At 56.8% G+C, this 24,595-nt stretch overlaps 6 protein-coding genes across 6 annotated transcripts; 5 read left to right on the top strand and 1 right to left on the bottom strand.

Annotated features, from left to right (window-relative positions):
- Positions 1-1,958: 1,958 nt before the first annotated feature.
- CDEST_01190 (Putative glycoside hydrolase family 16, concanavalin A-like lectin/glucanase domain superfamily) lies at positions 1,959-2,818 on the bottom strand (the record flags this gene model as incomplete). Its single annotated transcript, XM_062917349.1, has 2 exons — positions 1,959-2,347; positions 2,410-2,818. The coding sequence occupies 2 exons, from the start codon at positions 2,816-2,818 to the stop codon at positions 1,959-1,961; spliced, it is 798 nt and encodes a 265-aa protein (XP_062773400.1).
- Positions 2,819-5,961: 3,143 nt separating this feature from the next.
- On the top strand, positions 5,962-6,549 carry CDEST_01189 (uncharacterized protein; the record flags this gene model as incomplete). The annotated part of the gene is made up of 2 exons (XM_062917348.1): positions 5,962-6,069; positions 6,317-6,549. The coding sequence occupies 2 exons, from the start codon at positions 5,962-5,964 to the stop codon at positions 6,494-6,496; spliced, it is 288 nt and encodes a 95-aa protein (XP_062773399.1). The 3' UTR covers positions 6,497-6,549.
- Positions 6,550-9,753: 3,204 nt separating this feature from the next.
- On the top strand, positions 9,754-10,748 carry CDEST_01188 (Putative histidine biosynthesis protein). Its single transcript, XM_062917347.1, has 2 exons — positions 9,754-10,292; positions 10,428-10,748. Exons 1-2 carry the CDS (start codon positions 9,803-9,805, stop codon positions 10,712-10,714), a joined length of 777 nt encoding a protein of 258 aa, XP_062773398.1. The 5' UTR covers positions 9,754-9,802; the 3' UTR covers positions 10,715-10,748.
- A 2,943-nt stretch (positions 10,749-13,691) lies between these two features.
- Positions 13,692-18,490, top strand: CDEST_01187 (Putative pleckstrin domain, PH-like domain superfamily, anillin domain-containing protein; the record flags this gene model as incomplete). The annotated part of the gene is made up of 5 exons (XM_062917346.1): positions 13,692-13,712; positions 13,802-13,948; positions 14,011-17,185; positions 17,236-17,969; positions 18,032-18,490. 5 exons carry the CDS (start codon positions 13,692-13,694, stop codon positions 18,488-18,490), a joined length of 4,536 nt encoding a protein of 1,511 aa, XP_062773397.1.
- Positions 18,491-19,452: 962 nt separating this feature from the next.
- CDEST_01186 (Putative coronin, WD40/YVTN repeat-like-containing domain superfamily) lies at positions 19,453-22,445 on the top strand. Its single transcript, XM_062917345.1, has 8 exons — positions 19,453-19,634; positions 19,712-19,800; positions 19,891-20,033; positions 20,128-20,274; positions 20,347-20,768; positions 20,824-20,860; positions 20,915-21,029; positions 21,087-22,445. Exons 1-8 carry the CDS (start codon positions 19,601-19,603, stop codon positions 21,912-21,914), a joined length of 1,815 nt encoding a protein of 604 aa, XP_062773396.1. The 5' UTR covers positions 19,453-19,600; the 3' UTR covers positions 21,915-22,445.
- A 204-nt stretch (positions 22,446-22,649) lies between these two features.
- On the top strand, positions 22,650-24,563 carry CDEST_01185 (uncharacterized protein). The gene is made up of 3 exons (XM_062917344.1): positions 22,650-23,341; positions 23,476-23,636; positions 23,746-24,563. The coding sequence occupies exons 1-3, from the start codon at positions 22,819-22,821 to the stop codon at positions 24,343-24,345; spliced, it is 1,284 nt and encodes a 427-aa protein (XP_062773395.1). The 5' UTR covers positions 22,650-22,818; the 3' UTR covers positions 24,346-24,563.
- The last annotated feature ends 32 nt before the right edge of the window (positions 24,564-24,595 follow it).

Genomic DNA, 24,595 nt, shown 5'->3' with positions numbered 1-24,595 from the left:
CCATTAATCAACCTTTTGCTCCGCGTGGGGGGGGACCTGGCCTGCCGTCCCATTGAGGCATTCTACCGGCTGGAACAGTCATTTGGACAACGGCACAGCACATTGCAACTGACATGCCCGTTCGGCATGCCTCTTCGGTCTGTCGATTGCAACTCTAGACTCTGGAATATGCACACCATTAAGGTTTTCACCCCACCCTCGCGACCCATCTCTCGCTTCGTCGCGAACAAGACGCCTGAATCACAACTCATGCCTGAGATAATGCCGTCATCCGCCGTCCACGCTCGGCTTACACGACACTGGGTCTGCCGGCACACCATCAAGGTGAGCGAGAGACGGCTCGATAGAGTCATCTTCACCTTGATGGTTGACTTCGACAACGCTAGGAGCAGATGGAACAAGGAACACCGAGGGGACCAGCCTGTTTCCAAGCTACCTACGGCTCAGTCACGGACCGTTCGTCGGTTGAAGGCTCGCCATTGGCCATAGTACAAGGGGGGTGGGCGTTACGGGTTTGCCTGCTCGCTTGCAACCGAAGCTGAAGCAAACAAACATCGACCAGAAATCAATTGCTTCGAAGCACAATAATTTCTCGCTCGAACCAGAACCAGGCCCAGGCCCAGGCCCAATTCCGCGCGCACGCCATATACTGCATCACGCATCACACCCAAGAGAACCGGACATCAAAAGTCGGATTCTTTCGGGATTGCTTGCCCGCGCAACAGGCGGGGTTCCCCTTCCACAACAGGCCCCAGGACCCTTTAGACGCCATCTAGACCAGGGGGGGCTCATGCAAGATAACGACATTTGAGCCTCTGACAGGTTCGTGAGCCGCAGCGGGTGTCACGAAGATGACCCCCGCCGAAACCCCTCCGTGGCCAGAACGTCCTTTTAATCAAGGACTGGCGTAGAGGAGGGGTGACGGCGGATACGCAAAACCAACGCAAAGACGGACACCAATACCCCCCACCAGTCGTCGGACATGCCACCAAAGCTTGCAACATTAACACTCCAGACTCGGAGCTATTACCCTGTCCCGCTCCAAGGCTTTCCCCCATGAAGCTCGACAACCTTTCCCGTCTGCAGGTCCTGGGAGGGGCCGAGGCATGTCGGAAAGGGCCCTTCGGGCAACGACCGCAACATCTTTGGGGCGAACGTGGATGAGGATCATCTCTCCATCTCTGGTTCGCGCGAGCGGCCGTCTTATCTATGGAGCGTGCGGGAGCAAGGTCTCGCGGAACGGACGAGCCCAACCGCAAGAAGCTCGTCCCCCCCTTGTCCTTACATGGGGCGATCCTCCACCCGCTAGCCTTTTCCAAGCATCCAGGGTCCCACCCATATCGTGGGATCGTGGGGTCTTTGGACGAGTAGCAGGTAGCAGGCTTTTTTTTTCTTTCGTTCTTCTTCTCCCAACTTTGTTCTCCTGAACAGTGGTCGAGCGACGGAGAAGAGAGCCGTCTCACTGCCTCCGCTCATCGGACGGGAACTTTCCTCTCATCCGCCGGATGCTGAGCCAATGTGGCAACAAACGGTCATGGTTGGTGACAATATACGCCGATATCAAACTCCCGTTGCCATGGGTGTCTGTTTCTTGCGGCACGCAAGTTTTCAATCTCCAGGCTTTGCTTAAACTTGCCACATGGCAGTCTGGGTGACGTTGCTAATTTCACTTGCCATCATGGTATTGTCCAGTCTGCTGATCAGATTTTCGTTTTAACTGGATTCATTATCATGAGCATGATCCCATATCCGGATCAACATTGCACCTTTCCCATCATCAAGTATTTCCCATTTCGTCATCAATGTTATATCCTTTGTCCCGGTTCCCCATGTACTCCTTTTTGCTGGTATCAAGACCGATACCTCCATACTTGCTATGTTCCTTATCGTCATCAATATGTTCCAAGAATAGTAGAAGCTACTGCGGCAAAGTTGCCTGATCCACCGCGTCCTTCATCTTATGCGGTGTTGTAGTACATGTCGATCTCCTTGATCCTGAAGATGGCATCCTTCGCCGGAGGGCCGGCGCTCCAGCCCTTGTCTCCGTTGGCCCAGTTGTTGAAGACCCAAGGTCCGGGCACGCTGGGCACGCTCTGCTTGGTCTCCCAGGTCTGGACGCCGTCGACAAAGAAGCGGACAGAGCCGGGAAGCCAGTCGATGCGGTACTCATGTTCGGTAGACGTCGGGTTCGCCGGCGGCGGCACGGCCTTGAAGGACTTTGGGGACTTGCTGCCGGTGGACTGGTTCGCGAACCAGACCTGGCGTTTACCGGCGTTGCTCTGGGATGCTGCGTCTGAGAGCCACTCAATGTCCGTCTCCTGGTTGTCGTTTTTGTAGAAGAAGATGCCTGAGCGGGTGTGTTAGCTCCCTGAGAGAGAAGGTGATGTCCGAAAGGGAAGGTGTGCTTACCATTGCAGACGCCGGGATTTTCGGTGAAGATGGCGACGGTCCGGACAGAGGCGTACTTGATGTTGGTCACGGTGGTGACGACCTCGGCGGACTTGTATGGCATAGCCTTCTGGCCGCCGTCGACCTTGAGGTTGAGGTAGCCGTTCTTGATAAAGGTGTTTTGCACGGCGAAGACGTGCGTGTTGCTGACGGGGTAGCCGCTCACGCGCAGGCCGTCGGGGATCTTTGCGCCGTCTGCGAGCTTGCTGAAGTCCCAGGTCATCCTGTTGGAGTACGTCCCGCCTTCAGGGATGGTGTAGACGCCGGCCTTGGGGGCTGTGATCTTTGCAGACCGCTGAGGGAGCGGGGCGGGGACCGCCGAGGCGCAGACGGCGAGTACGGCCGCGGCGATGAGGGTGGAGGAGCGCATGATGAAGATGAGACCGTGAGGTGTAAGACCTTGGAGTGCGTGGCGGTCTTGGGTCTGGAATGTGGAGGATGGGGATGAGGAATGTTGGTGCGATGAGTGAGATGATGCTATCCGGATGTCTCAACCACACTCGGGCAGCTGGGTTCTCTTATATCATTGCGGGAGCCTGTCTTTCTCTGTCTGCGTGGGAGGAGGAGGAGGGAGAGACTCTCCAACGCCTCTTCACCCACGCTGCGAGGATTTTTCGACATCAGGAACTACCGAATAGCCTTGGGGCACTTGCGAAAAACAATAAAAGCCGCCGGCTGACGCCGCGATGGCCATGTGGCCCAGATTCCGACAAGTGTCTCACGGCAGTGGCTGTCGTGGCTGATGGGGGCGGCTTTCAGGACCGGAAGTGGGCAAGGCAAGGGCATGATCGAGGAGAGGATTTCCGCGTCCTCTTCATCGGTTGAGAGCACGGTGATAGCATCGATGAGGGGGGAATTACCTTTGGGTCTCTGTCTCGACGTCCTGGAACGGTCGTCGAAGGAAGAGTCTTTTCTCGAACCCCACGGCTTCATTGATGTTCACGATGATCAACGAGGCTCCCCCCAACCAATGGCGCGCAGAGGCTCACGATCTAGAAGAGCTCTTCGAGACATGTAGATGATGTCGTCAGCACGCGATCCGGAGTCACCATCACACCGGACTGACAGGTGTAGCGCTGCACGTTCTCATGCTTGCGGCTCACGACATTAGAGCCCGCGTGGCTAGGGCGTTGTGATGGACGACGAGAACCCAGCTGGATCGGGCCTCGTGGTCTTTTGGGCGCTAGCTGGGTCGTCACCAGCCGAGTGAGGATCAGTGCAGCCAGCGCCAAGGGGGCGTAGCCCGCGAGGCTAAGGGCCCAAGGAGCCAAAGGGGACGACAGCCTTGGGTCCGCTACTGCTCTCGGCCGGTATTGATTTTGATGGCTCGTCTTGGCGGTTGGGGACCTCGAGCCGCATTCGTATAGATGCCGGAAGCAGCGGCTGCCGAGGGGCTTCACGCATCGTCACCACGCGGGAAGCGTGAAAGAGGGAGAAAGGTTCGACAACGGGGGATGTCTTGTCCGCTTGCCGTTGCCGTTCCCCCCCCCCTTCCCCGTCCTGCGAGACATTGCCTTCATGCTCTGCGCTGTAAGACATGTGCACAAAACGCGAGGGCGATCTTCCCCTTGGCCGGCGAGACAAGCAAGGCATCTCTCAGAAGGACTTATTTCTCTTCCTTGAGACAAGGGGCTTGAATCTCCAGCGCCGGCCGGTGCGGCGGGCTCGACAAAGGCTTTGATCTCAACAATAGAGGGAGAAGGGATTTGCATTCTTCATTGCGAATCGGGGGCGAGAGATTGAAGAGCATCGTGAGCGGATAGAAAGTGTCGCTTTGCTCCGGGTCTCGATCCGAGCGCCTCATTTCCTTCTTGTGCTTGCCACCGAGTCTGTCCATCAGCAGTCTTAGTTCTTCCTCGACCTACCGAAATCAAAGAGAGAAAGTGGCGAGGAGGGAGGTTTTCATGCTGTTCTCGGCCGTTGCGCCATGCCACCGCCCCCTTCTTCACCGTTAATCAACAGGTCGGCGACCAACGAACTCGTCTTCCACATACCTCACCATCATGTCTATCAACTCGCGCGTTAACGGATGATCGTCAATTACTCACTCTGATATGTCATTATCGTCACCTGCTCGCTCACCTGCGTCGTTGGCCCTGTGTATTTCCTCCCCTTGCCCTGTCCAGCCCTTTGCGCACTGACCTTCCCGGGGACCGGCGACCGGGCCGGGGCCGGGGTCGGGGCCGGGAAAAACTAAGGATGTGGAGCACGTCTCCGCTGGACGAGGTGGACATTGACCTCCTGCAACCCCCCTGTCAGATTTAACTTCAACAGTCTCGTCCGACGCGCTCCGCTTCTCCAACGATTCGGGCTAGAGGGCCCAGGCCGGTGAACAAGGTGGAAAATGGGCCTCCTCCAAACGAGGACGCACGCGTATGCACAACTCGCCCCACGGTCCATTGTCGTTCCAAGGGGACGAGGGGAGGGGGGAGGGGGGGCAGTTGCGGAAACCGGCGCGCGGTCCACGTGAGCGATATCGGGGGAGGTCCAGACAGAGGTTTGAAAGTACGGATGAGTGTATGGGAAACCACGCAGCAGGCAATCGATTCGAGCACAGGTAGGTAGCAGCGCCGCCCCGTTGGCTTTGGCTATGCAGAGTCGAACGTCTTCAAATCCATGGCTGCAGCCGCCCCGAAGCCACCTGGCCTGTCGGTAAGGTCCGTTGATGTTGGCAGCCTGGCTCTGCTCAACGCTGTTGCCCCCACCGTTCCAGCAGTAGGCCTGAGGTGATGGCACAGAACTGGATGGGCGCGCAAACCGCCGCTGGGCTACTACCCGGGCGCGATGAGTATCCCCGAGGAGGCGGGACCGGTGCAGGAACGGTGTACTGCGGCTGACGCCCCGAAGCACGGCATCCGGCCATCATAGAAGAGGGGCACTTGGGGTCGAGCCTCACTCGGGGTTGTTGCCGTTCAGCCACAGACAGGCGCTGTGGTGGTAGGTCACCGCATTCGGGGATTCTTGGACGGTGCCGATGCGATGTGGACAGCCGAGCCAAGAGGGATAGAGCCAAATCGTGCCATCCAATTACTGCAGTCCTTTGCCAGTGTGTAGTTTAGAAACTACCAAACTCTAGATGGGGCTTCTACCTTAAGAACGGCCGGATGGCTCAGATTTTGACGCCAGTGAGCGCAGGCTTACCAGACCTGTTCAGTTGTACCGACGTACGAATCCGGACGTCGCCGAGGATGGTTAGACGGATCGCGACCTCCAACCCTTTTCCAACGATGACGTCTTGTTGGTCCTGGCCTTTGTTAGCTCACGAACGCCTCCTTCGCATATCGCCAGTCCGCATCCGACACGAAACTGCGTGGGAAGATGTTGCGTTACCTTGTAAAAAAGGTTTATCAAAACAATCCGAAGCACCGTTCCCACATCCACTGCCGCGGCATATACCGCTTGTCCCCGGAGATCTTTGTGCTGTCAGAGATTCAGCCAGAGTCTTTTGGATGTCGCAACCTTCTCAAACCAGACACTACAAATGTTGTCCACGCCCAGCCCCATCCATCAGTCATGTTGAAGGGGCCACTCGACACCCCGGGAGCAATTGACCGCCTGCGAGTCGGTGAGCCAGAAATTGGTGTCGTGGAGTCCATTCCGAACCTGTCAGGGCACATAAGAGTATGACTGGCCGTCAGCCCCCGGAATCACGAAAACCACACGCGTCTCTCGCCACGGCTCACCGGCCCCAGGTGTGGCATCTCCTCAGAGAGCGCGGCAAGCGAGCGCAGTAAGCCCTCTTCGATGGCCAAGAAGTCGTTGGAGCGGGGCCTGTAGCCGCTGCCGATCTGCATGTCAAAGTCGTCGAGGACGCCGCGGCTTCACGTCTCGAAACTCCCGAACGACGAGTAGCTTGATGCCATCCTAGTCAGTCGCTCCGAGGTTCGAAAGATTTTCGGTCGCGGCCGCCGCCTACGTCCAGGGCCTCGACTTTGAGAATAAAGCGCTGCGCCGTCTCCTCGTTGACAAAGCCGTTGAGCCGGCTGTGGATCAGACGGTTCAGGTGAACGAGTCACTGACTCACACAGCGATGAAGCTTGTTGAGTGATGGGCGTCGCAGGGTGTTTGGTTCCTCTGAAACCGCGGTGCGCAGTACTACAAGGTATCGATCATGTCGTTAGACCTCGACGTCGAAGGGAAGAGGGCTCACCCGCATAGCCCCATGATCACTGGGTATATTTTATGCCCAGGTTTTCGCATCTCGACTATCAGTGGTAAAACTGGTATGTGTCGATCATGGGTTCTGTTCTTCGTCGCTGTTAGGCTGATAAACAGCGAGCAGAACTTTGGCGCGGGCGGGGGAGAAGGTCTCCGGGCCCGGCATTATGATCACGTTTGACCAGGGCAAGAGGCAATCGGCGCCTGCGGTCCGGGGACGATGAATAGAAAAGAACCGAAGTGGAAATGTTGGGCACGCGGGAATCGTGCAGAAACACTTGCTCCCCTTGAGTCGAATACACTCCGGTCCCTCGTGCGCGTCACTTGTATCGATTCATCAAAGGTATTGAGGTGTTGTTCCGAGCTTCGAGACCAGCACGACATTCGACTCTGAGCCATATACAAACGGCTGCTGCTGCAAAGTGTGAGGAATTGCCTGCATCATTTTCAGGGGCCGCGATACCGAGTGAAGAGGTCGAGTGGAAAGATAGGTGTGAACTGGTGACTAAATCCATCTCTAGCCCTCCCTCTCTGAGACTCATGAGAAAGAGATCTTTCTATAGACGGGTAGGAAGCAGCATAGTTTCTTCCAGTTCCAAGAGATCTACATACCCTTTCGGACTCATAACAACATGTGATGATCTGGTGTTTGGATGCTATTTCGCAGTGTGGAAATGTGCATTCCGAAAGTCCAATACTCGACCACCGGATTTGCCAACAAGTGACTTGTTCAACATCAGGAACCGTTTTTCGTGACCGATTCCTACGTCCATGGATGATACGATCCGATCTCTAGAGCCCAGTCTGTTAGATGTAGGGCTGGGAAGGTATTTGGTTGGAACCAAGCTTCCTGAACAGGGCTCTTGTGGACTGGTAGTGCTTTTCTGTCATCAAGGGCATCTATATCGCGGCTGGTTGCTGCGTTGCAAAAAGTTCGTCCTTGCTCCTGCTCAACTGCGCGGGGCTCACAAGAGACTGAACACTATGTCCTTCGGCGATGAGCTTAGTTCGTCGTCCTCGTGGTGATTTCTAATCTGAGGCTGGAGAGCAGTGAATACCGAATCGACTCAATCATGCGTCGTAGTATTTACATGGCTCCGAGGCCTTTTCGTCATTCGAGCTGAACGAGATCGATATTCGTGAACTGCGCAAAGGTTTGGAACACCCTCTTCCCAACATATAAATCCAGCAATTCCGTCCCACAACTCTGAAGAGACTCTTGCAATCTTGACACTTTCCTCTATGTGCCCTTCGTCAGCTTTCCCGGAATCATTTCCTGCGCAAGGTTGCCTACGTTAGGATAGACTTGATTCGACCGAGAGGGATGGCTGATCACTGACCATGCCAGAGAACTAATTCACATCCTTCATGTTCTGGCAAACCAACTCCTGTACGCCCTGTTGTTGTTTTGGACGTTTTCTCGGGAGCAGTACGCTTTGCACAAGATGTCTCCTGCTTGCCTTTCTTTTACTGCCAGTTCTTCTTACTATTGCCAGGTCTTCAAGCAAATCAACACGGTTAACTTACCTTGCTCGTTGAGGTACACCCGTCTTGTCGGACCACATGAAGCCGCACAGGAAATGCACGACTTTTTCTATCGTCATCCGCCCCTAAGCGTCCCCAATCTCGCTAACCGCCTTGTCAAGCCAGTGATATACCACAATCGAGGGTAAGGGTATCTAAGGTCGGACTTTTCTCTATTGTCTCTAGTTGCTGCATCTGGTTTCAAAAGCGTCGTCTGTCCATAACACAAAGCTGTCTTGCGCTCGAGTTGAAGATCTTAAATGTGGCTGTTTTCATTGGTTGAAAACGTGACGAAGCCTTCGTGCCATGTCATGTTGGGCGGCTTTCGAAAACCGAAACACAACGTATCAAGAATAGAACTGGAACGAGTGCGTGTTGCTAATGAGTTTGCAAGAAGAAACCCATCCAAGATCGACAAAATCACATATCATATATGGTCATGCCGCCGCTGCCCGTCAAGGTCAAGGTGCAAGTGGCGCGATGATCACTTGGCCTGATGATGTGAGATACTCCTCACAGAGCACGAAAACTGAGTAGGACAGAGAGATACGCTTCAACAATTAAAGTGCCAATTTGGTAGGCCATCATGACAAAAAACAAAAAGTGTTAGGCTATGACCGTGGCAGGGCTCGAACCTGCGACCTTCTCGGGATCAAGTGCACATACTTGTGAACGAGAAATCATAATCCACTAGAACACACAGCCGGATTGTTGAATGTTTTCTTCGAGATTGACTACTAGTATCCTAAGGAGAATAATCACGAACTAGCCTTGGACTCTCATCGGTGTACATGTCATATTTCTCAGCCCAAGTATCCCTTCGGACTATAGCAGTAAAGTCTGGACACAAATGCTGCACACGCTGATTCAACTGCTGCCCTGTCATCTATCTGGAACCACATGGGTGATTTGTTCGCTTTCGAGGCATTGATCGGACGCGAAACTAGAAGTCAACCACGCGAAAGTCCAGCCGCTACCAACATCACAACCCTACAACTTACACTAAATCAAATAGACAAGGAATCCTAACTACTATAACACGCAGCCGAATTTTTGGAAGGGAATGGCTTTTCTTAAATCCTAGAATCGTTTCTCGATTGATTGAATGGCATCTGGTGGTGTTTCTTGAACGGGCGACATCTTAATAGCTCGACAGGTCAGTGGAGGCTAAGGGTAATCGTCCATTACCTCCCTCCACAGTTTGAAAGAAGGAGCATTCCATTTCAATTGAAGAAAAAGAAGAAGAGGAAGAAGGCCCAGGTCTCGTGGGTTCGATCTTGGTTGGGTTATGCCGACATGAGCTTGGACTTGGTCGAAGTCAACACATAACATCAACCCCAAACTTGGACCGGCAGATACACCCCGCACAAATGCGCAACCACATTGCATACACCTGGACTGTAGTCTTGCAAAGCTGGAGGAAGACCCTGTAAATGCCATCGAATATTTCATAAGACTGAATCTAAGTTGCGGAAACAGCCACGGGAGCGTACTGGGCAGGCATGGCGGCACACCAAAGTTAAGCCGGTACCGAAAATCGCAACTAAGCAACCCCACAATCCACACAAAATTGAGCAGCAGGAGGGGTTGAGCAGTGACGCATCCCGTGGATCTCAGCTCGAGCGGAATTTCTTCATCAACCAACAGAGAACAAAGCGACACACGCCCAAACATGACGCGATTCCGCCCCTGTATAGACCTGCACGCCGGGCAGGTAAAGCAGATCGTCGGCGGCACGCTCGATAGCACGACGGCGGAGCTCAAGACCAACTTCGTGTCCCAGCACCCGCCGGCGCACTTTGCGCGGCTGTACAGGGACAACGGGCTCACGGGGGCCCATGTGATCATGCTGGGGCCCGGCAACACCGAGGCGGCGCGGGAGTCGCTCAAGGCGTGGCCGGGCGGGCTGCAGGTCGGAGGAGGCATCAACGACGCGAACGCGAAGGAGTGGATCGACGCGGGCGCCGAGAAGGTTATCATCACGTCGTACCTCTTCCCGGACGGGCGGTTCAGCCAGGAGAGACTGGACGCGGTGCTCCGGGCGCTGGGCGGCGACAGGGACAAGCTCGTCATCGACCTCAGCTGTCGGCGGCGCGGGGATGACAGGTGGTTCGTGGCCATGAACAAGTGGCAGACTATCACGGACATGGAGGTCAACCAAGGTGCGTTCTTTATGATGCTACTGCTACGCGGACGGTTTTGTTTTCTTTCTGCCATTTCAAAGTTTCACTTTTGCGCCTGTCAATGAACGTGTCAAAACAATGGGCCGGCTGACGAAAAGCTTTTGCTACGGGCAGAATCCATCAGGGTGCTGGAGCCGTACTGCTCAGAGTTCCTCATCCACGCGGCGGACAACGAGGGTCTGCAGAAGGGCATCGATGAGAGGCTCGTGGAGCGGCTGGCCGAGTGGTGCAGCCTGCCCGTCACGTACGCGGGCGGCGGCAGGAACCTGGAGGACCTGGAGATGGTGAAGAAGCTCAGCAGGGGCAAGGTGGACCTGACGATCGGGAGCGCGCTGGACTGTTTCGGTGGCAACGGGGTCAAGCTGGATGAGTGTGTCGACTGGAATAGAGCTCAACAGTAGGAGAAAGTGAAATAAACGAAGTGAACTAAAAAGAAAAGAGAGAAAAAAAAAGGGGGGGGGGGGGGATGGGGAGAGGGACAGTGGCATCCATCCATCGGTAAGTAAATCGCATCAAAAGTCAAACATGGGAAGAGAAGTAAGGAGAACACCTCTCCACGACTCGGGTTGGAATGGGATGACAGGCGTCAAATCCGGCAACAGCCGTGCGACTGGTACACAGTAGGCGCGGGGACGATGCCGTTTCACCCAGTGCGACGAGCAGCGACGGAGTGCACGCTAGGAAGGACGAGATGAAAGGAATAAACACGATACGGGGTTGTAGAACGCACGATGTCGGCGGGTATGCCTAGCTCGCCGAGCCTCTTAGAGTTCCCCTCTCTGCGGTCTACGTGTCGATACGACCAGCGGGCGGGTTTGTCTGTGAGATGTACTTACGTACACCTATCGTACATGTAGGCGTCTATGTGGTGCCCTGCACGATGGTGTGCGTCGGATCGGAAACCTGCTCGGGGTGTTGTTGTTTTTGCCCCTCTCTTCCTCACTGCTCCTCTCTTGGGGCTGAAGGGGAGGGGCACTAATATCTCCGCCAGGTTGCAGTTTTTGCGGTTGGGGGCCATTTGGTGCTCCTCGCGCGCGGCGACGAGGGGGGAGAGGAGCAGGACGAGGAGGAAGACTGGAGTCGAGTCCGGCTGGACCACTGGGAAGTCAATCCATCCATCCATTGCGGCGCCAACCGGATTTCTTCTCGAAAATGGCCTTGCGCCGGCGGGGGCGGGGACAAGAGATGGTGCAGCAGGCTCTAGGAGCAAAGTCCGGGCGATCAAGATCAAGTCAAGCCTTGCAACGGGGGCACCCTTATACACGTCAAAGTTGTTGACTCGGGAGTGTGAGATGGGAGGGGAAACAGTAATAACAATAACAATAACAACAACAATGGCTGACCAGAAGGGGGAAAAAAAGTCCACGAGAATGTGACGGGGAGTCGCATGGGCGGGCATTGGCAGTCGTCGACGGCAGCAAACCAAATTTTTGCGCGACAGCAACAATAGCATCGGGTAGACAGGTAGCACAATAACAGTAGAGTAGCCCAAGCCGACGAGGCTCTGTCGTTTCCACGGAGTCCATGGAGGGGTATGGCATGGCGATGAAAACAACACGCAAGCAACCCTGGCAAGCACGGGCAGAGAGGGGGATCCATGCATTCATTCATCCATGATGATCCCAGCTCTTGGAACAGGAAGCAAGAAGAAAAGGAAGAAAAAAAGGATAAAGTGCCCACCGACCCCATCTGAGGTGATGTGCGCGATACGATGTACGATACGATGCGATGGGGAGAAGCACGACATGCGGGAGCCAAAGAGTGTCCAGGTCCAGGGCAAGGGCTAATTTCCTACTCCGTACCCAAACTAACTACCTACCTAGGGACGAATAGCTAGCTTCGACACCGCTGCTGCTCCAAGTGGACTCCGGGATGGGTAGGATGACGATGACGATGACTTGACAGTGACTGCAACAGATGACTGCTGCAAGAACCCATGCTCTCAGCTCCTGTTGGCCCGGCGAGGGATCATGGTGCAACAACAACAACAAGTCAATAACGGAGAACGACGAGGAAGGGGGACGGGACGGGAGGGGGTGGACCATAGGAGGGGAGCTCGGTGCTAAGAGAAACCAGGCTGCTGTTTGACAGTTCCTGCCGGTTTTCTTTTCTTGTGCCTAGGAGCATTCGTACGTGTCTCAGCATCCTGTACCGTCTCTTCAAGCGTCCAGCACCGGTGGCTCGGGTGCTTGCTTTTTGGGGTTTTCTTTCGTTGTTCTCCCTGCAGATGATGCTGTAGCAACTAAAAAGACGGAGAGATGCCATGCCAATCTGTTGTGAGGACCGGCTGGCCCTAGTGTAGTGGCTGGGTAGGTACTATCATGACGGTACATATTCCCAGTGGTTCACCATCGGCATTTGGGGCACCGGACATAGACTTGCTCGCCAAAGCCAGGGATCGCATCGTAAAAACAGCTGAAGCGCATGTATATTATCTAGGTACCTGGGCATCGGAAAGAGTGGGCACGTGCAGCAGACTCTCACTCTACCTACCTACCTACACAACGACAACCGCCGCCCACAGCCACCCCGGTCGCCGCCCGTAGCCCGTCGTCGACTTCCCCTCTCCCCAGTGGTCCGCTGCCAACAACCCCTCGCCCCAAGCCTAGCGTGCTAGCCTCTCGTCCCCCCTTCACCCCTGTTCCCGCCTAAAAATCGCAACTGAACAACAACGTCGCCAGGAGCAACGCTGCCGACAAAGAGCTGTCTTCCTTGTTTGTTTACTTCTCCCGTCGCGCGCACCAATCATCGCTGCCCCGCCTCAACCTCAACTCATACCGCCCCGTTGCCCTTAAACAACACTCGACCACAGTCGACGCATCACAACACCCGTCTCGTCCACCCTCTCGTTGTTTCTCAACCCACGACCGCCGTCAGGAACGCTACGAGCTATTGTTGCCTGCACTTTTGGCAACATCGCCCTTTTTTTTGATTTTATTTTCCTCTGCGTGTGTGTGTGCCGCCGCCGCCGTTGTTTTGCGCCGCCCCCTCACCTCCCTCCACCCTCCACGGCGGTCATCCAGCATCTCCGTCTCGCTTCTGCCACATTCCAGTCAACCATACCCCAAATACCATTCGATTATGACCAGAACCGGCATCTGACAGCACACCGCCCCCTCCCCTTGATTTTCGAGAGGCGAAAGCGACGGACCAGAAAAGTCAAGTCATCCATTCTAGTAGACATTCGACAAGCGTTTTCCCCTTTGTATCCTGCGAGAGCCCGCCTAGAAAAACGTTACGAAGATCACCCCCCGGAACCACCGCAGCAGAGCCTGCTGGTTTACCCTGCATTATCTTTTCGAGTACTGATCGTCATCACCATCGACGTCGATTGTCACCCCTCAATGCGCTTGCGCAGTTACGACAATATCACACAGAATGGCTTCGTCTGAAGAACCTGTAAGTTGCCCCTTCACCTATCTAGGCATGCTGCCTGGAGCCTGCGTGCCTGTCCGTCGCTCTCCCACTAACATTCACCCTCTTCTCAGGTGCACCCGTTGCGCATCTCCAAGGGCAGCAGCACTCCGGGATCGCCCCCTGCCGCCAAAGCGAACACGGGCATCCCTCGCCCCCTTTCAGAGCTTTCTCCTTCGGACCACAGAAGGAACTCGCCCAGCTGGAAGCAACCATCCAAGGTGAGCGGATCGTGTCTCAGACAGGCCCCTGTCCAGGATTCCCTCTAACAAAAGTCGTCTAGAAAATGACTCTCAACACCGACTCCTCCCCATTCCAGTCGTCCCCGCTGGAGACCACCACGTCGCCCAGGCTCTTCTGGCAGAAGCGCAACCTCGACTCCATCAGCACAGAGAACAGCGGTTTGTACGGCGGACGCCACGGCTCGCCTTCACCCACTCGCCGCACCTCCATCGAGCGCCTACAGAGGGCTTCTCGCGTCAAGAATAGCAACATCCTCGCCCTCGAGCAGAAGCAGGAATACGACCCTGCCAGAGTGCCCCAAGTCGAGCGCCCTCTAGCTAAGCATCAGGGGAGCTCGTTCGACGGAACAACAACCATCATCAATGGCCTCCGATCCTCCGATTCTCTGAACAGAGGCATCGGTCACCAGCGCAACAACAGCAAGTCGAGCATCCCCATCTACAGCCCGGCCCCGAGCCCGACCAAGACCGCTACACCAATGCAGGCCACCCCTTCCAACCCGCCGCGCAGCCCCGGAAAGGAGCAGGGCTCGTCTCCGATCAAGTCGTCCCTCTCTAGGAGCAATTTCAAGAGCAGCTTCGACCCCGAGACCGGTACCTGGTCGGCCGATACCTCGTTTGATGACCGCGAGCTTCCTTCCGGCAAGTCACTTCACCGACATGCCAAGAGTGTCACCTTTGATGCCGCCCCCCCTCAGATCAACGAGTATGAGATGGCCACTCCGGACATCTCCTCCATCGGATCCAACTCGCGCGAAGGCAGCTTCGAGTCTATGGAGGACGAGGACGAAGAGGATGGCCACTATCACTTTGGCGACCACGACATGGAGGGAGATAGCTTTGACGCGTCGCTGGAAGATACGGACAAGACGCCAGTCGTTGGCCCCGACGACTGGAGACAGTCCGCCGAGCGCATGGAGGACCCGTTCGAGGGAAGCCCAATGCCCGATGCTCTTCCCCCGCGTCTTGGTCGCCCAGAACACACGCGATCCGACTCTTCCGCCTCGGACCACCGGCCCCTGCCCCCACTTCCCGGCATGAGCTCTCCCGCTCGCAGCGAGTCCCGCTCCTCGCCGGGTCTATCTGCCACCGCGGAGAGGATGATTGGCGCTCATCGCAGCCTGCCGTCGCCTCCGCCGGCGGCCACGAGCAAGACTGAGATCCAGAGCATCGGCAACGGCAAGATGACTCTCGAGGAGAGATTGAAGCTCATGATGCTCTCGGACGACCACAAGTCCGCCAACGAGCAGCAGAGAGAGCGCCGCCTTCGTCGGGGCACACAGCGCGACAGAATCCAGAGCCCTGCCTCAGATTCCGAGACGGCCGAGTCAAGCATGCTCTCCCTCGAGGCCGACGAGGCTGATGATACCATTGGCGACATCTCGGCTCTCGAGGACTACGAACTGCCTACTCGAATTTCTCGCGAGTCCATCATGCGCCGCGTCAACGGTGGCAACGATGATCAAGGAGTCGACTATTTCTCGTCGCCGGCGGCCAGCTCGAGTCCTGAGCGGCCGAGCCCCGAGCGCCGCCTTCCTCTGCCTCTCGACCCGGACGTTCCCATACCTTCCACTGAAGACTCGATTCTGGATGATGTCTCGGAGCTCAGCGACGAGGGCAGTGTCATCATCCACCGCGACGAGGCCTCAGATGCCGAGACCGAGTCCATCACAGACTTCTACGCGCGGTCTGACATTGACGAGAACGACGCGGATTCTGCCAGCCACTACTCGGATGGACCAGCTCGCGTGCCCGAGGTCACACATGTCGGCGACAAGGAGGTCCTCACTCCTCGTGCTGCGAGCCCGGCCTACCAGTCCTTCGACATGGCATCGGAGATAAGACCTTTGGAGCTCAAGTCAGACAAGGCTGGCAACGTGTCCGACCAGGAGGCCGACACCGCCGCCGATGTTTCCGTCAAGGAACCCACGCCGGAGCCCGAGGTTACGCAGATTTTCGAGCCAGAGGCGGATTCCGAGGCCGAGTCGAAGATCGAACCCGAGGCCGCGAAAGAGTCATCGCCACTCGTGGACGCTGCTGCGTCTCTCGACACTCCACCTGAGCGCAAGCACAGCCTTCCGGAACTGAAGGACGGCGGCAAGGACAACGAGTTTTCCAAGGGTCTGCAGTCGTTCATGTTGCCGCCGCCTCCGGAGCCTTCCGCACAAGAGGTGGAGGAGCTTCAGCCGCCGCCCAAGATGACGGATATGCAGGCTCAAATGCAGCGGCCCTCCACTCCCAAGCATCTGTCCAAGCCCGACTACGATGGCTCTGGATGGGGCGACCCGGAGGATGAATATGATGAGGAGCCCGGTACGCCCGAATCCGTTATTCATCGTCCGATGTCCTCCGACGAGGAAGAGGAGTCGGAGATCTTTGACGAGCCGCCCATGGAGTCGCCCGCGATCCCCGAGCGACAAGCAACCATCAAAGCCTCTGGTTCCAAGTTGAAGACAAGACCATCTAACACGCCTTCTGACATCATTGCCATGAGAGAAGCCCGGCGCCAAGTTAGTCGCGAGGTGCCTGACATTCCAGCCATTCCCGAACGCCACCGCAACAGACTCTCGAGGGATCTACAGGGAGAGCCCACCATCCCCGATGAAGACCTGGTGATGAAGCGCCACTCGAGCTTCAACAAGCGCAGCCTGACATTGGATCTTGACTTTGGCCTCAGTCTCGATCAGGATTTCGACCGGGTTATCGAGGCACAAAAGGTTGCTTTTTCTCAACAAGTACATGATTCTTCTCATATCGCAAGTGGGGGCCCGAGCAGACAAGTGTCCAGGCCGGCTGTCGCCACGAGCAAAGTCAAAGTCGATCAAGCAGGAGCGAGGTCACTGAATGCTAACACGAAGAACCAGCGCGGTTATCTCATGCGACAAAACACAAAGGTTGTCACGGCGAGCGACAAGGAATCCTCCGACATGTGGAAGACTCGATCAGCCGGCAACTCCCCGGTCAAGGCTGAACGTCCCCAATCGTGGACCGTCGAGCCCTGGAATGGTAGGCCCAGGCAGAAAAGCGTCAGGCGCCGTCCCCAGACCAGCGGGCCGGTTCCGCCTATGCCCGGCCAGGAGAGCAACGCACAACCTCTCAACCCCTTGGCCGAGGAGGACCTGAACCCTGAGCTGGCCACCGAGGAGAGTGGCGAGCGCGGCCGTCTCTTCGTCAAGGTTCTTGGAGTCAAGGACCTCGACCTTCCCATCCCCAGAAGTATGCCAACCCCTCCCTCCGCAGGCCTGCAGACGGCTGACCCATCCCAGACGAGCGCACCTGGTTTAGCCTTACTCTCGACAACGGCGTTCATTGTGTGACGACGGCCTGGCTCGAGCTGGCGCGCAACGCGCCCGTTGGCCAGGAGTTTGAGCTTGTTGTGCCGAACGACTTGGAGTTTCAGCTCACTCTCAACGTCAAGCTAGAGAAGCCCCTGCCCAAGAAGGTCATCGTGCAGTCTCCTACTAAGGCTAGCAAGCCCAAGACGTCTACCTTTAGCAGGGTGTTCGCGTCACCCAAGAAGCGCAAGGAGATGGAGATGCGCCAACGTGAGGAGGAAGAGCGCCTGGCGGCTGAGCAGCAGAAGGCAGCGCAGGCCAGGCAGATGAAGGTTGCGCCCACGGCCTGGGACCTGCTGTCTCCGCTCGCGGCGGAGGACGGCAGCTTCGCTCGTTCCTACGTGTGCCTCAAGGAGCACGAGTCGCGCTGCTATGGCCGTCCATACGTTGTGGACGTGGCCTGCTTCAACGAGTGGGCGACCGAAGAGGCCGCTTTCGCGTCGAGCGTCAAGAGCAAGCGTGGCAACACGGCCGTTGTTCGCCGTGCCCCGTACAAGATTGGCAAGCTGGAGCTCCAGTTGCTGTTCGTTCCTCGTCCTAAGGGATCCGCCGAGGAGGACATGCCCAAGAGCATGAACTCCTGCATCAGGGAGCTCAAGGCCGCCGAGGAGCGCCTCGCGAAGAACTGGGAGGGCCACTTGAGCCAGCAGGGCGGTGACTGCCCGGTTAGTCCTCTTCCGCGTCCGCGTTAGCCCTGAGAATGTTGCTAATCCCAATTTGATAACAGTACTGGCGTCGGCGATACTTCAAGCTCGTCGGCCACAAGCTCACAGCCTACCACGAGGCCACTCGTCAACCCCGTGCCACGATCAACCTGGCCAATGCCAAGCGTCTCATCGACGACCGACGTGCGCTGACGGAGAAGGAGACGACCGGCAAGGGCGGCCGGCGTAGGCGATCTGCGTTTGCCGAAGAGGAAGAAGGTTACATGTTCGTCGAGGAGGGATTCCGTATCCGCTTCAACAACGGCGAGACGATCGACTTCTATGCCGATACGGCCGAGGACAAGGCCGGCTGGCTGCAGGCTCTTACCGATCTCGTCGGTCGTGGCGACAGCGACGACGAGGTCAGCGGGCCTCGCAAGCCGGGCAAGTGGTGCGAGCTCATCCTCAAGAGGGAGGAGGCGCTACGACGCCGGGCAGAGGGCCGAAGGGTGCACTCGCGGACGAAGAGCACTTTCAACTAAATACCCACTTCTTTTGTTCATGATTTGGCATGACGGCACGACTGGGCGACACGAAGAAACGGAGGGACACGGCATGATCTATGATTCTCTTGGACCTGGAGTTCGTGATCGGATGATCATATATGTCTTTGGTCCGCTCTTGAAACGGCTCGTGTCCGCTGGATGCGCCCTTGCCTCGATATCTAATAATTTGGCAGGCACGACGGCGTTTGGGCATTGCTTTGGATGGCGGCGGAGGAAGTTCCTAAGATTGTGTATTGTGCGTGTGTGGGAGTGAGAGAGAAAGTGTGTGAGGGAGAGAGCCTGTTGTGGTAGAGATTCGCACTCGGACTCTTTTGAGCATTGTTCTTGGAGTCAGGTAGCCTGTTTGGTTTGTACGTATCATATTGTACTAAAATGGGAGGTTTCCATCGTTACTCTGCGGCGTTCGGCCATGGTGATTGATCAAGATGTATGAATTTGGGGCGTTGCAGCTTCAACGTGGCGACCTTGTAAATGGCCCCGGGCCTGTTCATCTTGGTGAGGGAGCGCATTTGTTCCTTCATTCATTCATTCATTCATTCATTCATGCTTTACGTGTATCGTAGGGTACGCGTCGCATAAACTTGGCTGGACCCCTGCTCCGTTGTTATTCTCGTCGGTGGAGGGAGAAGCCATGGGGCGCAGCTGGCCGGGGAGTTTCACCCAGCCAATCTGGAAGTAAATGTACAGAGTATCCTTACGGATACGATACAGCTGTATGAATTCCAGGTGAGGTGGGTACGTACCCCATCAGAGCAGTTGATCGCTCGCTACCCGAATTGCAGTGGATTTTTAGGAGCAGCAGAAGCGGCAGCAGCAGCAGCAGCAGCAGCAGCAACCACCCACGAGCGGAAGCACCCACCTCATCTTGCCGCTAAGGTATTAGTGATTCGTTAATTGGGAGGGCCCGCCTTCAACAGCTCTCAGCTATTACACCGAACCCTCCTCCCCTTTTGGATCACCAAACGATCGCAGGCTGCGTCGTCGCATTTCCCGCCACAGCATTGCATATCATCTGCATCTCACACTCCGAATCGCCTCTCCTTCCCTTCCCGCCACCCGGATCCTCACTACAACACATCATCCCCAATGGCGGGCCGCTTTGTGCGAGCGTCGAAATATCGTGGGTCTTTTTTGTCGCAAGCCGCCGCGTTGCGCCGCGAGGAGCTGACTGCTGACGCTCGACTCCTTATCGTCCAGGACACGTCTTTGGCAAGCCGACCCGCAAGGAGTTCTGCTATGACAACCTTCGCATTAGCCGAAATGCATGGGACACCAACTTGGTGAAGGTAAGGGGTTCTCCGAGACAATTGATTGGGTCGAGACTGGGGTGAGAGGGAGTCGAGAGAGCGAGCTGACCGGAAACCCCCTACATCTAGGCCAACCCCGACTATCTCTCGGTCAATTGGGAAGCTGGCGGCGGCGGCGCCTTCGCCGTCATCCCTCTCGGCGAGACGGGCAAGGTCCCCGACCAAATCCCGCTGTTTCGCGGCCATACTGCCACCGTCCTGGATACCGACTGGTACGCCGATCCCTACGACTGCCCGGCACGAATACCTCCCCCAGTTCGCCTACGAGGGGCGCACGCGACAGAGACACTGACAGTTACGTTTTAGGAACCCTTTCAACGACCGCGTCATCGCGTCCGGTTCCGAGGATGGGAAGGTCTTCATCTGGCAGGTCCCTGAGAACTTCACCCTCTACACGGATGCCGAGGAACCCGCCGACGTCTCTCCCGTCGGCAAGCTCGCCGGCCACTCGAGGTTCGTCGATGCGATCCCCTTCCCCACCCACCCCTCTGATCCTCGACCGTGATGTTGACGAACGGTATACAGAAAGGTTGGCCAGGTCCAGTTCAACCCCGCTGCCGAGAACATCCTTGCGTCCGCGTCCGGCGACTTCACGATCAAGCTGTGGGACATCAACAGCGGCTCGTCTACCCACACCCTGAAGCACAACGACATTGTGCAGAGCCTGTCGTGGAACGCCAGTGGTTCGATGCTGGTGACGACGTCTCGCGACAAGAAGATCCGCGTGTGGGATGTGCGCGCCGAGAAGCCAGTCCACGAGGCCCCTGGCCACCCAGGCGCCAAGAACAGCAGAGCCGTGTGGATGGGCGAGCACAACCGTTTCGCCACCGCCGGTTTCTCGCGCATGAGTGAGCGTCAGCTCGCCCTGTGGGAGCCCGGTCGCAATGAGCCCATTGGAGGCTTCTCCATGCTGGATTCGATCTCGGGTGTCATTATGCCTTTCTGGGGTTGGTGTTCTTGTGGTTGACGCGATGACTATGCCAAATGCTTACTTTCGGGCAGACGACGGATCCAACTGCTTGTATCTTGCCGGCAAGGGGTGAGGGAGCATTCCGGCAGCATGGGCCTGAAATTTTGCTGACAAGCTGCGCAGTGACGGCAACATCCGCTACTACGAGTACGAAAACGACAAGTTCGAGTACCTGAGCGAGTACAAGTCCGCCGAGCCCCAGAGAGGCATTGCCTTCGTTCCCCGCCGCGGCATTAACGTAAGATGGCAAACGAAGTAGTGCACTGGGAGGTTGAGTCCTAACAAAACTTCTTAGGTGCACGAGAACGAGGTCATGAGAGCTTACAAGACGGTCAACGATACCTACATCGAGCCCATCTCCTTCACCGTCCCCCGGAGAGCCGAGACCTTCCAGTCCGACATCTTTCCCCCCGCTTCTGGTCTCAAGCCTGCCGTTAGCGCTAAGGAGTGGCTCGAGGGCAAGGAGGGCATTCCCACCAAGATCGACCTCGAAAGCGTGTATGAGGGTACTGCTCCCAAGGAGGTTGCCTCTGACTACAAGCCCCCTGTGATTGCCTCTGCTCCCACGCCAGCTGCCAAGCCTGTGCCGAAGCCCGCTCCTGCTCCGGAGCCTACCCCGGTTGCGCGCTCGCCGCCGCCTTCGATGAAGGAGCAGCAGGCCTCCATCTCCAACATGGCGTCCAAGTTCAAGGACAACGAGCCTGCTGAGCTTGAGGATGACGATGATGACAACTCTAGTTTCGAGGAGGTGCAGAGACCAGCTCAGCGCGCTGCTGCTCCTGCGGCTGCCCCTGCCCCTGCCCGTGTTGAGCCCGCCAAGATCCCTCCCCCTATTAAGGCTGCCTCCCCCCCTCAGATCAAGTCGCCTCCCGCCCAGCAGTCGCCTGTCAAGCCAGCATCGGCCAACTCGCCTGCATCCTCGACACACATCGAGTCATCCCTGGATCAGATTAGACAGATGCTTGAGCAGCAGACCAAGCTCATCAACAAGCAGAATGACAAAATTAGCCAGCTTTCGGCTGAAGTTGAGGGGCTGAAGCGCAAGGTAAACGCCGGAGGGTCGCAGGATCAGAGCGAGAGGATCAGACAGTTGGAGCTTGAGCTTGAAGCTGCACGCTCTTGAAGGGTTTTCTGGTGTAGGTGACGTGCATCCAAGAAGGGTGTCTTGTGTCGATGTGGAGGAGTGTGCATCAGGGGTTGGAAAGGTGTGATGGAAAAGGGGTTTGGGATGGATAGCAAGCAGTGTTTGTCACAAGCAGAGTTAGTTTGGTGTTATACGTATTTTGTTCTCTTCTCACTGGTCTCGAGGCATATGTAGACAGGTCTCATGTGGCCCAAGATCGATCAGTTCTTTGTAATGATTGGCTTTCAACATAGATTGGAGCTGTGCTGAATGTCTGTGTTTCTATTGTTCGTTTCATCTAGCTCATTGGATGTGAGTTCTTGGACGCTGAGTGGGAATGATTGGGAGTGGTCTGACGTCTCAGGACATGTCACATCTAGGGAGCTCCTTTGACGTCTGGAGTTGAGGGCATGCGTGCGTTGTTTCCTTCATCTCATGTTGAATTTTTGTCTAACAAACTCTCCAAAGAACAGAGAAGAGGAGCGTAGAGTTTAAAGATCATTCTGATGTTTAGGCTTGTAGGGTTCTGACAGCGTTGACGAGGGAGCCGTGGCTTCCAACCTATCCCACCAAGGCTGAAAGAGCTTTGATACAGTTTACCCCACCACAGCCTGTGGGTGGCCAATTAAACGGGACCCTCCAGCCACAGCTCTGGCAAGGCTGAGGGGGAGGGATCGGGGGACCCGCTGAAATTTTCTGGGAGGATGGACTTGAGCTGCGTACAGCCTTCGCGGGTTTTCTGCAGTATTTGCGACAGAAACCACCCTGGTACGACCACCCAACCCGCCCTGACGTCGCAAGCTTAACACCAACAACCTCTTGCTGCATTCTTTCGATACCTATACTTTACACACGGCCTACCGACGACAAGAGCATCCCCCCCGCGAGCCAAGCCGGGAAAACAATGACTTCCATCCTGGGGAAGCGCAAGGCGCCCTCCTCCTCCTCTTCCGCCGCCGCCCAAACCGTCAAGCCCCTCTCGACAAGCTCCGGAAAGAAGAGCGTTGGAGCGGTAAAGACTGCGACGGCGACACCGTCTCTCAAGAAGAGGAAGAAGAGCCTCGAGACCGTGAGGAAACCTGCCAGTGCGACCAAGAAGACCACGGCGAAGTCGAACAAGGCCGGCGAGAAACAAGAGAAGGAAGAAGAAGTGGATGAGTCGCTGCTCTCCGCGCAAGAGATCTTTCGACGGCACTTCGAGGCGCAATTCAAGCCCATCGGGGAGCCGGGGCGGAAGAAGGGGAAGAAGAAAGCCAAGGCGAAGGCCGCAGCCGTCGAGGGTCCGGGCGGCGACGGCGACGGCGGCTCCGATTCGGACGGCGACGTCGAGGTCGGGGAGGGCAGTGACGAGGACGTCTTCGAGGACGAGGGCGCCGACGGGCAGGAGGGGGAAGGGGAGGAGTGGAGTGGACTCTCTGGCGAGGATGGTGAGTTCCGACGACGAAGCCTTTTGCCCGTGCTGCTTCTGCTGCGTTTCTTTTGTTGTTGAGAGCGTGGCACCCGGTGTTGGGCTGCGATGAGGAAGACTTGTTTGCTGACGGGACGCCCCTTTCGACAGAAGACGACTCGGGCTCTGACGAGGAGGAGGGCGACGACGAAGAGGAAGAGGACGAATACGAGGACGACGACGGCGAGAACCCCGTGATCGAGGTCGTCGACCACACAAACTCCAAACCCCAACCCGTCGCAAGCATGAGCAAGCGAGAGCTGAAAGCATTCATGGTACGTCCTCCCCCTCCTTGCTCGCTTTCCCCTTCCCTATCTACACAACCCTATGCACACACACACACACACACAAAGTCATCCTAACACACATCCCCACCTCCCGCAGTCCTCCAAACCTCCATCCCAAACCGATCCGAACCCCTCCGCGGCGCCTGCCGCCCCCGCCGACCCGGACGACGAGAACGACAAGTCCATGCTCGCCAACGACCTCGCCCTGCAGCGCCTCCTCTCCGAGTCCCACCTGCTCTCGCGCCACACAATCACCCCCTTCTCCAACCCGACCGCCGCCTCCAAGACCTTCTCCGAGGGCAAGCTCCGCCAGCGCCAGACGGACCTGCGCACGCAGGCCCTCGCGCGCGGCGTCTCGGGCGTCTCCTCCCTCTTCACCCAGGAGAAGATGCCCATGGCCTTCCGCAAGGGCATGGTCGCCGTCGCCGCCAACAAGGAGGCCAAGCGCCGCCAGCAGGCCCGGGAGAACGGCATCGTGCTCGAGAGGGAGGCCCCTGCCGCCCGGGGAAAGAAGGCTAAGAAGGCCGGGCGCCGCGGCGAGAGGGGCGTCGATGGGCCCGAGGTCGGTCGCATGCGCGGCGCCGAGCTGCGGCTAAGCGAGCGGGACGTCCAGAACATTGAGGGCAGCGGTGGCGGCAGAGGCGGCAAAGGCGGGAGGGGTGGACGCGGTGGCGGCAGGGGACGTGGGAGGAGGTAGATCGGTATGTATTGATGGCGCCCGGGGGGGAGGAAGTACGACAGCTTAATAGTCCGTCCTTTAAAACGTCCCACTCGAAAGAAGCAGCAAATACCCAGCATGCCCGATTCATCGAGTCAAGAGGGTATCATGCAAACGCGCAGGCTCTGGAATGTACCAATAACTTGCATGCAGGCAGCAACTCATGCTTAACTTCATGTCACGTCTGTAACTCCTCCATCCTTGATTACATACATGTTTAAGCATCACG

Source organism: Colletotrichum destructivum, chromosome 1 (assembly GCF_034447905.1).
Source record: "Colletotrichum destructivum chromosome 1, complete sequence".
Classification (NCBI taxonomy): domain Eukaryota; kingdom Fungi; phylum Ascomycota; class Sordariomycetes; order Glomerellales; family Glomerellaceae; genus Colletotrichum; species Colletotrichum destructivum.
Note: the sequence above shows the minus strand (reverse complement) of the source record. Positions and strands in the feature narration are given on the sequence as shown.